The sequence below is a fragment of the Arvicola amphibius genome, chromosome 6, assembly GCF_903992535.2.
Source record: "Arvicola amphibius chromosome 6, mArvAmp1.2, whole genome shotgun sequence".
NCBI classification, from domain to species: Eukaryota; Metazoa; Chordata; class Mammalia; order Rodentia; family Cricetidae; genus Arvicola; species Arvicola amphibius.
The window spans coordinates 132,210,957-132,222,047 of NC_052052.2; the positions used below are offsets into that span (position 1 = coordinate 132,210,957).

Sequence of the window (11,091 nt, forward strand, 5' to 3'; positions counted from 1 at the left end):
CTATGAATTTATTCCAATGGTATCCTACTAGCCAGAAACCCAAAGCTCTCCTTAGATTTTTCTTTCTCCAGGCCCCATGTGTTTCCCAACCCCCACCTCTCTCAACCCTGCAGAGGCCTGCCAGACCGATGAGGTCAGGCCATTTGCTCCTCCTCTGGCCTGGGGCTCTGATCATGATATTTCTAGACTGCAGTGACTAAAGAGACTTCCTGAACTGGGTAGGCGGTTTAGCAGTACTCCAGGACTGCAAGCCTTGAACACTGTGCTGGGAGACTGCGAAATTGGCAGGTGAGTGTGTTCAACTCAGTCCAGGACTGTGGGTTCTGTGGGGGTCACCTTTAGAAGGCCCACACTGAGTCCAGGAGATGGAAAACTAGGACCTAAGGATTAGGAAAAGAAATAGAGGAAAGGCGGTGTCCAGTGGGTGTTTATAGAGGTGACTTCTTGAAAAATTCCATTTGGGCAGTGGCAATGATGTTGCTCTTAGTGCTGGGGTCCTAGAACTGGGTTGATCCATCTCAGTCAGGCATAGATGCTGCAGGGGCTCAGTGGCCTTCTCCACTGTCCTCTATCCTGCTTCCTCTCAGGTCCTACCACCTAGCCCATTTGACTACCTCAGCCCTCTACTCAAGGATCTGCAAAATAGTGTCTCTTACTACTGGGCCCTTCTAGATAAGCAGGCTCTAGGCCAATCTGAGAACTCTTTCATTTTCATTTTTTAAAATGCCACCACGTGTTGACTGAACACTCTAATCCCAAACTTTACGTTGAGCATGCTTTAGGAGCTTAGAATCAGGGTGTCGGACTTCTCCACTGCCTTCAGAGAGCTCTGAATATCCTGGGGACAATAATTAGTAAGAGAAAGGAGTGCACTTAGGAGTGAAGAAAGAAATGGCTAAGGCAGGAGGATTAGAGTCACACAGCAGGGACCCTGAGGTTGTCATTTCCCGATGAAGGAGGCTGAGTAGCTGGAACTCAGTGACAGTGAAGGGGTAGATGAACTTCCCAGTGGAGTAAACACTTCAAGGATTCTATGTAATTTTAAAGATGCATCAATCCAGCGGGGCAAGAATGCAGAGGCGGCAGAAAGGCCAGAAGAGGGGATCATCCAGAGGGTAAGTCATTGAAATAAATCAGCCCCATCTTTCCTGAAAAGCTTTGGAGGAATTATAGGGAATAGCAAAATGACCTGGGCACTCTCTCGGGATGGGGATGTTGTGTCCTTGTCTGGGGAGAGGGTAGAAGTATGAGTTGTGATGTTCTGAGGCTCCCTAGGGTAGGTGGTGTGCATTTTAACACAAAAGAAAGCACTCTGGAGCAAACTCCCAGTGTTCAAAGGTCATATGACATCGAGAGTACAGTCATAGGATGTGCAGGGACTCAGATTTCGGTTAGGGTGTTAGGAACAGTCACTTATTCTGGACCAAGCCGTCTATTCACCAGGGACTGAGGCATGCTCAATAGAGAAGCAGCCTGGATAGCATTGCCTGATTAAGGCCACCTGAGCAGCCACTGCAGGAGGATGCCCCCTGCTGCACAGCAGAGCTGATGACACCACCCTGCCTTTGGGTCTCACTCAGCACCTCAGGGTCTTTCCTGTAACAGCTACAAACAGGGTGGCACTGCCTAATTCACACCCAGACATCTCAGAGGAGTCTTCACAGGCACACGCAGAGCTTTGCTGAAGCCAGACTAGAGGACCTAGATACTCGTGGTTGTTTTCTTCTTTCTTCTTCCTCTCTTCTTCCTCCTCATTATCCTCGACTCCACCATCTTCAGAGAGAGGAACTGGACTGTATGGAAGGAGACTAGAGCCCCCCTCTCTCAGCTGTGTCTTTGTGTGCAGTCCTAATGATCTGACCTTCTACCTGTGCAGATGGAACATGGGCTAGTTTTTTCTGCTGCCATGGCCACACTTAGCTAATAACCTTAAAACTGGATGGATGGTGATTGAGAATAAAATTTTACAACACACTTAAGTACTTAGGAGTTTTGAAATTAGAACTAAGTGTACAGTCCCAGATTTCCCGAGTCAGATCAGGGAACCTCCAGCGCTGTGTTGAGTACCATTTCTCCTTTGCCTCCAGACTCTGCATCATGAACACTCTGTCTGAAGCAAACGGCACCTTTGCCATCCACCTTTTAAAGATCCTTTGTCAAAACAACCCTTCGAAAAATGTATGTTACTCTCCTGTGAGCATCTCCTCTGCTCTAGCTATGGTCCTCTTGGGGGCGAAGGGAGACACTGCAGTCCAGATATCTCAGGTAAGTTCCCTGTCACCTAACACCTGTTTTACTTGCCTAAGAGTTGCTGAGAAGGGAAGTTCAGAATACATACACACTGTTTCATGGGGCAGGCGCTAAAGAGGAAGGGATAATGAGTTTTCCTCAGTCATAACTTAGAAGAAATTCTCAAAATTTTGTCTAGACTTCACTTAGAAAATGATGTATAAATAATTTCATGCTAGACCTGGTGGCATAGACTTTAATCTCAACTGCCAAGGACACTGACACAAGAGGATCCCAAGTCCAAGGCTACTAGCCTTGGCAAGTTAGTTTCAAAAGAAATGGTCTTTGTGTTATTGGGTTTTTGGTTGTTTGTTTAGTTATGGAGGGAGAGTGTTGTGACTATAACTCAACTCTCTTGCCCAGCACAGCTAGGCAAAAGGAAATAGGTCCAGTCACAATACTGCAATGGGAAAAAGAGATGTTACAATTATTTGAAACATGGGTTGCTGAGTTCTAACTCATTTTCAGAGCAATATATTTTGCAATATTTATTGGCAAGGAAGGTTAATTCATAATCCTATCTTTTAATTCCACCCTGCATCAGATACTCATGTAATTTATTATGTATTATACTCATGTAATTTATTATGTGAGCCATCCCTTTAGCTTGAAAATTCCTTTGAAATCAAAATGTTTTTATCACTGAGCTCACAATGTTTCATTCTTTCCCTCCACAGGCACTTTGTTTAAACACAGAGGAAGACATTCATCAAGGCTTCCGGGGGCTCCTCAGTAATCTGAACAAGCCCAACAGAAAGTACTTGCTTAGAATGGCCAACAGGCTCTTTGCAGAGATCACTTATGAATTCCTCCCAGTAAGTTATATCAGTAGAATGACATCAATTGTATTCAAATACTTGTTGCTACAGATCCCTGTTGAAGGACTCTAGAGAAATTTAAAGAATTAAGAGACAAGTTCTAGCCAGTGTTACTATATGCATCTGTAACTTTTGCATTTAGGAGGCTGAGACAGGAGAGTCATGAATTCCAGAACAGGGTAGGCTATATAGGGGTACTCAACTCCATAACTTTCCCCAAAGATAACAATTCTATAATGATACCTTGAAATATTTCAAAGCTGACACTTATAAGCTTTATTTATTTATGGCTGGTCATTTCCACTTACAAAGGCCTAGTACATGAAGACATTTGTTACTTAAAGTGATATCTACACTCACTTTAGTTTATTTTTTAATGCCTTAGTATTCAGAGTGTTGGGATTCTTGCTGACACTTTAATTTTCAACGTTACCTCTCTGAACGCTTTTCTCTCCAAAGACCTTTAAGGAGTCCTGTCTTCAGTTCTACAACTCGGAGCTGGAGCAGCTGTCCTTTGCCAAAGCTCCAGAAAAGTCCAGGAAGCACATAAACAAGTGGGTCTCCAAACAGACTGAAGGTCAGAATTTTAAGTTATTTCACACCCCACATTCTTGTCCTTTCCATCCACCCCTCCCTCTTCTTCCTTCCCTCCTCTTTCTTACCTTTCCCTTCTCCCCACTCCCATGAACTAATCTCATGTTATTTCAGAGAGTTAAAGCAATGCAGACTAACATCATTATGTGTGGTATAATTCAGACCTCAGTGAATTCATGGAGGCTTTATTCTGGCTCTTAGATTTAAAAAATACAGTTATGTGTATATTTCTTCAGGACAGAGTAGTTGATACAAATGTCATAAGAAATCATGGGCCTGACTTTCCAGTCTTAGTAGTTTGCATTAGAAGACAAGGGTGGCTGTGGGGTCAGACAAGGCTGTGGTGTGACAAGAAGGGGTTATTTGGCTGTGGTAGGATATGCCTATAATCCCAACATTCGGGAAGCTGGGGTAGGCAAATCTCAAAGAGGCTACCGTAGGCTTCTCAATGAGGTCAAGAGGAAAAAGGATGTCAACGGACAGGGAAAGGACTTGTAGTCTGAAGCCCTGTGGACTAGGGCATAGATCTCACACTTGGCATGAAAACAGTTAAATTTGCAATTCCAGTGCAGTGGAGAACATGAGAAAAACATGCTTCTACCACTCACAGATTGGCATCTGTCCAGAAAGAAGGCACTCTGGGGAAAAGTCCATCAGTTAACACGTGGCAGTAGTGGTTTAGGTGTTTGCCAGAAGAGATTAGCATATGTAAAGATATCGTTGTGTGTGGCTGCTAATGGTTCATGCATGAATTTCATTTTGCCTAAATAACATGTATTTAATGAGGAGCTGTTGGTATGTATCTGGAATCAGTCTATCTGTGGAATTCGTCATATATGTAAAATGATGTCACAATAAGAAAAAGAAGACAGGGGTGGTCCTCCTGTTGGCAGGTCATGTGACTCCATTACCTCTGAGATGGAGATTCATGTGGAGAATCATAATTTTACCCTGGGCTGGTTCTTCCTGCAGTCTGTGTTGTCTGAGCTCCCACCACATCTACCACTGTTTCTGCTTCCACATTTACTGCTTCAGAGCCCTTACTTATATTTTGGTGAAACTAGACATGACTTCCATTGGAGATACTCTGTCAGGCCTGCTCAGTTACATTAACCTCAATGAGCCTTCAAATAGGGGTTGAACTTTATTTGTTTTTATTTTAGAGATGACATGCTCCAGAATTGGTCTTTGAAATCATTGAGATCATTGTCTGGTAGTTGAACACTTCAGATGCCTCTGGGTACATTCTTTTATTCTGAAATGAAATGAAAAGAAGCAAAATGAAATATATACCCTTGTCATGCTGAAGCATGTATGGGCAGCCCATTATATAGCAGTTCGTTGAACTTGTCCATATGAGATTTCATGGTCTAAATTGATGATTACTATTTACCAGGTCTCTTCCTCAAGAGGGCACCAGATCTCATTAGAGACGGTTGTGAGTCACCACATGGTTGCTGGGAATTGAACTCAGGGTCTTTGGAAGAGTAGGCAGTGCTCTTAACTGCTGAGCCATCTCTCTTTTATGTCTACTCAGCAAATATTTGACAATTCTGATTGTAGTCTTTACCTACTGGGCACACTTGACATCGTAAGTTAGCGAGGATTCTCTTCTCCACTGAAAGGCTGCTCTTTAAACAGAAGAAGGGAATCTGTCCTCTGACCTGCACCATCTCTTCCAGGGATGGACAGCACTCCAAAGTATATGATAGCAATACCTCCTCCACAAACTACTTTCTGTCCTTGAGTCTTTGACGTGTTGTGCTATGTTAGAACTGGGCATGACCATGGAGCGCTAGATGAGATACTGTATCTAACACTAGTGTATTAGTTAGAGTATTCTAGAGGAACAGAATGAATACATATTACTAGGGAGATTTAGTAGATTGGCATATACAATACCGGCTGAGTAGTCCCACAAGGACCATCTGCATGTGGAGAGGCTGAGAATCTGGTAGCTGCTCAGTCTATGGGTTTGGAGACCTCAGCAACCTCATTCTGGAATGGAAAGCCTAGAGGATTCCAGAGAGGCACTAGTCTTGGTTCACATGAAGACTAAAGCTACTGGGCTCCAGTGACAGCTGAAAATGGCAGGTGCAGAGGTGTGAACAGTGCAGATGGACTTACCAGCAAGGGATGAAGGCAGATAGGCAAAAGCAGTGTTGCTTCTACCTTTAGCCCATTAGTCGGGGCAGCATAGGAAGGCATTGCCCACTCTGGGGAGCGTCCTCTCACTTAGAAATGCCCTCACAGACCTGCCCAGGGACAGGTCTCTTAGTCATTTCCAGACCCAATCAAGATGGCAACTGACCTTAGTACCCAGGGGAAATCCTGGTCCCCTGTGGCCCCTTCCACATTTCCTGCTTCTTTGTTCTCCATCCTGGAGTCATTTTTTTTCTACTTTTCCCAAACCTGCTCTCCTTGAAAGACTTATGATGCCAAACTTAGTGCAGACACCCAATCAGCAAAGTACACTACAGTCCAGAACTCCTGGACTCAAGTGATTCTCCTGGCTCAGCTTCCTGGTTGTAGTGGACCAGTTGTTGCCGTGTGCCCAGGGAATGTGAGCCTTGAACAGTTCGAATTGGTTTTAGTGCGTTAGATACTGAAAAATATGCTTAACTTAAGAGCAGTCATTAAGGCAAATGTCCAAATGCAACAGTGAGACTTTGGGTGATTGCTCAGGTAGCCAGTTGTCTCTGTCATATACCGCATATATGGAAGCTGTTTGATTGTACTTCCTGTACTTCCTGGGGTTGAAGATTAGATAGTCATAGTTACTTACCTTCCTCTTATGATTTAGCCAAGCCATTTCTGATGCAAGACTTTAGGATAGAATGTTTATTAAAACATTTAGCATGTGTTTCTTGCTTAATATTGTTAATGCTGGTTGTAATCCTAATTTTATACTTGATATCGGTTCTTAGTGTATATAGTTTTGTATTGGGTTTGGAACTCTCTTATTTAGACAAAAGGAGGAGGTGATGAGGAACCTCTGTCAGCCAATAACCTTTAAGAGGTTGGATCAAGTTAGGGTGTGACCTTTTGGGTACCTAGAGAAAACTGCCCAGCATTCAGTCTCTCTTTCTCTCTGGTTCCCACACTATACAGCTGAGGTTGGACTTCTCATTTCTGTTTCGTGAGTTTATCCCTTATAATAAAGAAAATATAATTGGTTTATTTTGGAGTTAGCCTTGGATTCTTTAACCTGAGTCCTCAACTCCCAACAGACTTGGAAGTCTTTCACAATCCTCACCTTAGCTATGTGGGCATGACATCGAGTCAAACATAAGTATTGTTTTTTATTTGTTTTTTTAAAATATGTTTATCCAAAGCAGGAAATTTGAAAACATGATGCTTAAATGAACCTGAATAAAGTCTCTGTTTTCTCGAAAGGGAAAATTCCAGAGTTGCTGTCAGATGACTCAGATGATCTAGAGACCAGGCTGGTTCTTGTCAATACCTTATATTTCAAAGGAAGATGGCATGAAGAGTTTGACAAAGAAGACACCCGTGAAATGCCATTTAAGATAAATCTAGTAAGTAACATTATCCAAAAGTTCATGCCAGTGTGATGAAGAGATAACACGGAGAGTTGTAATCAGCTGTGAAGGTGTAGCTCTGTGGCTCAGTGGCAGAGATCGCATGTCCTGTGGGGCGTTGGGCTTGAACCTCAGTACAGGAAAAAAGAAAACAGGTAAGTACAGGAAACCATTTGAAACTTAATTTTCTGAATGAAAGGTTAAATTCCACAAAAATGATACAAAAAAGAGTATTTACTGTCTGTGTTATTTTGCCAGTGTGTGGACAAAGGCTTTGGAACATGACCCTTTATAGATCACTTTATGACCCAACTATGACTTTAAAATATTAATATTTTAATGGCACATTTTTCCTGCTGGATAACTCATCATCTCTCCCTAGTAAATCTCTGTGCAGGTTGTGGTTTTGTCGCCTTGACACAAGCTAGAGCCATTAGAAATGAAGGACTCTGCACTGAGAAATTGCCTTCATAAGATTGACCTAGAGGAAAGTCTGTTGCATATTTCCTTGATTAGTTATTGGTGTTGGCCCAGCCCACTGTGGGTAGTGTCAACCCTGGGTAGTTAGTCATAGCTGTGTAAGAAAACAGGCTGAGAAGTCCATGGGGAACAAGCCAATAAGCAGCACTCCTCCACGGATTCTGCCTGAGTTCCTGCTCTGACTTCCCTCAGTGATGCAATGTGCCCTGAGAGTTGTAAGATGAAATAAACCCTTTTCCTTATGCTGCTGTTGCTCATGTTATTTTATCACAACTCTAGAAGCCCTATCTAGAGCAGTCCAATATCTGCTTCTAATAATTATTTTAAATGAAAGCAGGAAGAGGCTGGCAGACATTGACTAAGTGTTCACTGGACCACAAATAGTGTTTTCATTGTGAGTGCTGAGAACACTCCTGACATTAACTGCAGCTCATTTGGAAACCTTCTGACCTCTCTGAATAACATCTTTTATGCTTTGGATTCTTCTGTACAGAAGGAGGAAAGACCAGTGCAGATGATGCGTCAGGAAGACAGATTTAACCTCGCCCACGTGAATGAAGTACAGGCACAGGTGCTGGAGATGCCCTATGAGGGCATGGAGCTGAGCTTGTTGGTCCTGCTCCCGGATGATGGTGTGGACCTCAGCCAGGTGAGGCAGGAGAGCCCCTAGTAGTCACCACACTAAATGTCTTCAAGGAGAATCCAGTGTCCCTGGTGTCCTTTCTCAATAGAGCAGAGCTCAATGTTTTCAACCTGACAACTGTCATTTGAGTGTTTAGTGCTTACAGACCCAGCTTCCAGATCTGTGCAGGCTCTGCATTTTGGGATCAAATCTGTGTCCTAGACTCCCACTGTGGGCAGTGTGACCTTGTCATATGACATAATTTCATCACTAGGATGGGAGATGGTACCTTATAGGATGAAATGAGGGCAACTCAGGCAAGATGCTTAGCATAGTGCTTGAACATGATTACCTCCCTGTAAATATAACTATATCATGATTTTTGTTAACAATTTATTTTAACTTCTGAGAAGATAAAATAGACAGAAAAAGTATTGCCCTTTTCCCCAAGAAAGAGGAAGAGCAGGGGCGCCAGCAGGGCAGGACAAAGTCAGGCACATCATAGTGGCACATCTTGGTCTTCCTTGAAGCAGGATACCCACAGTGTGTCAGTCACCCTCTGAATGGAGGGTAGTGCAGTGTGTATGACCTAAGGGGTCTTTGTAAGCAGAACGGCTCCCCTGGCTCTTCCCATCCAGCTCCCTAACTGTGGCATCACTTCTGGTGTTAGTTTTTTATCATTGACAAAATGCCTGACATGAATAACCTAGGAGAGGAAGTATTTATATAGGCTCACAGATTCAGGGGGCTTATTTTATGTTACCTGGCACATCCTTGGTTTCTATCAAGACAGGTGCATGTGGCAGATAATGCAGACCTTTAGTAAACAGGAAGCAGAGAAAGAATGTATATGGAATGAGAATGACCTTAAGAGATATACCTCCAGGCACTACTTTCATTCAACTAGACCCCCTTATGCCTGAATCTTAGCAGCCTCCCAAACAAGGGTTCAGATATGAGGCTTTTGGTGTAATTTTATATTCATGCCCCAACAGCCCACAAAACACAAAGAACCCAATCCTAGATAGACATTCCTTCCAGGATGGCTCACACCAATTCCTATCTTTACCATTCTTTAATTTTTTTTTAGTTTCTATGGTTTATTGTTTTCAAAACTATAGATGAAAACTTCTGTCCTATCCAGTCCTTTATCCATAGATTGCCAAAGAAACACACAGAGGCTTATATTAATTATAAACTGTTTGGTCTGTTAACCAGACTTAATATTAACTTATTCTTCCAACTTGAATTAACCCATAATTCTTGTCTCTGTTTAGCCACGTGGCTTGGTACCTTTCTCAGTGAGGCATTCTCATCTTGCTTCCTCACTGTCTGACTGGTGACTGACTCTCTACCTTTCCTCTTCCCCGAATCCTCTTAGTATGGTTGCCCTGCCCTTACTTCTTGACTGGCTACTGGCCATACAGGGTTTTATTAAACTAATATGAGTGACAAATCTTTAGAGTGTACAAGAGCATTATCCAAAAGCACAAAATTAAATCTAGTTAAAACAAAACTAAAGCAAACACAACTTAAACCATTATCACCTGGACATGGACACCTTCAGAATAAATAATGTTTCAGAAGATATTTAGGAGATGACAACTAAGTGTTCCTGCTCCTGGGCTCTTTGGCCTCCTGCCCATCAGGGAAGTCACATACAAACTAGCAGGACAGTGGGACCCTTACAATTCCTCTCCATGTAAATAAGTAGGATGATGGAGGGTTCTCTGAGCAGGAAGTGACTATGAGCTTCTGGGTAAGATCGCAAGCATAAAACTGACAGTCTCTAATTCTGCTTTGTCAGGTGGAAAACAAGTTCACTTTTGAGATGTTAACGACCTGGACCAAACCTGACTTTATGAAGAGCACTATGGTTGAGGTTTTCCTTCCAAAATTTAAACTACAAGAGGATTATGACATGAAGTCTGTGTTTCAGCACTTGGGAATGGTGGATGTCTTCCAAGGCGATAAGGCAGACTTATCAGGAATGTCTCCAAAGAGAGACCTGTGTGTGTCCAAGTTTGTTCACAAGAGTATTGTGGAGGTCAATGAAGAAGGCACCGAGGCTACAGCAGCTTCAGCCGGAAAAGATGTACTTTACTGCGACTATGATGATGATGATGTTCCAACGTTCTGTGCAGACCACCCCTTCCTTTTCTTCATCAGGCACAACAAAACCAACAGCCTCCTGTTCTGCGGCAGGTTCTCCTCTCCATAAAAGCACAGTTACCATTTGGGAAACAGTTTACAACTCTGTGAGGATGAGCGTGTAGGGGTACGAAAGCACTATCCTCCTGGCAGCCTCATCTGATGATGCCCACATTCCTCTCTGCCTATCTTGACATTGATCTGTTCCCTTTGCCAGGTTACGGGACCACAGAGTGATTTGGTTTTCTGTTGTCTTTAGGAGCCAAACAAATCCAACAAGGTAGCCTATTGGGTTATCTAAGGTGACCCTAATAAACACCCTACACAACAACTGTTGTGTCCTGCTTATTTATAACCTGAACGTTTGGTGAATGTTCATGATAATACTTTTTAATAATTTTCTTGAAAGCATACATTAGTCTATGTTTTGTTTCTGAGACTGGAGGAATCTTAATCTATGTTTTCCATTGCTGCAAGAGATCACTTCCAGGAACAGGTAATGCTCAACATATTGAAAAATAAACCAGTCCCTGGAATTCTCCTGTATTTGTTATTTAAAAGGAAGCTGAAAAATAGAGACTGTTAACAGATTTAA

General features: G+C 42.8%; 1 protein-coding gene across 1 annotated transcript; it reads left to right on the top strand.

Moving 5' to 3' along the window:
- The first annotated feature begins 208 nt into the window (after window positions 1-208).
- On the top strand, window positions 209-10,803 carry LOC119816957 (serpin B9-like). Its single transcript, XM_038334066.1, has 8 exons — window positions 209-288; window positions 1,048-1,115; window positions 2,088-2,265; window positions 2,967-3,104; window positions 3,567-3,684; window positions 7,098-7,240; window positions 8,217-8,372; window positions 10,153-10,803. Exons 2-8 carry the CDS (start codon window positions 1,048-1,050, stop codon window positions 10,564-10,566), a joined length of 1,215 nt encoding a protein of 404 aa, XP_038189994.1. The 5' UTR covers window positions 209-288; the 3' UTR covers window positions 10,567-10,803.
- The last annotated feature ends 288 nt before the right edge of the window (window positions 10,804-11,091 follow it).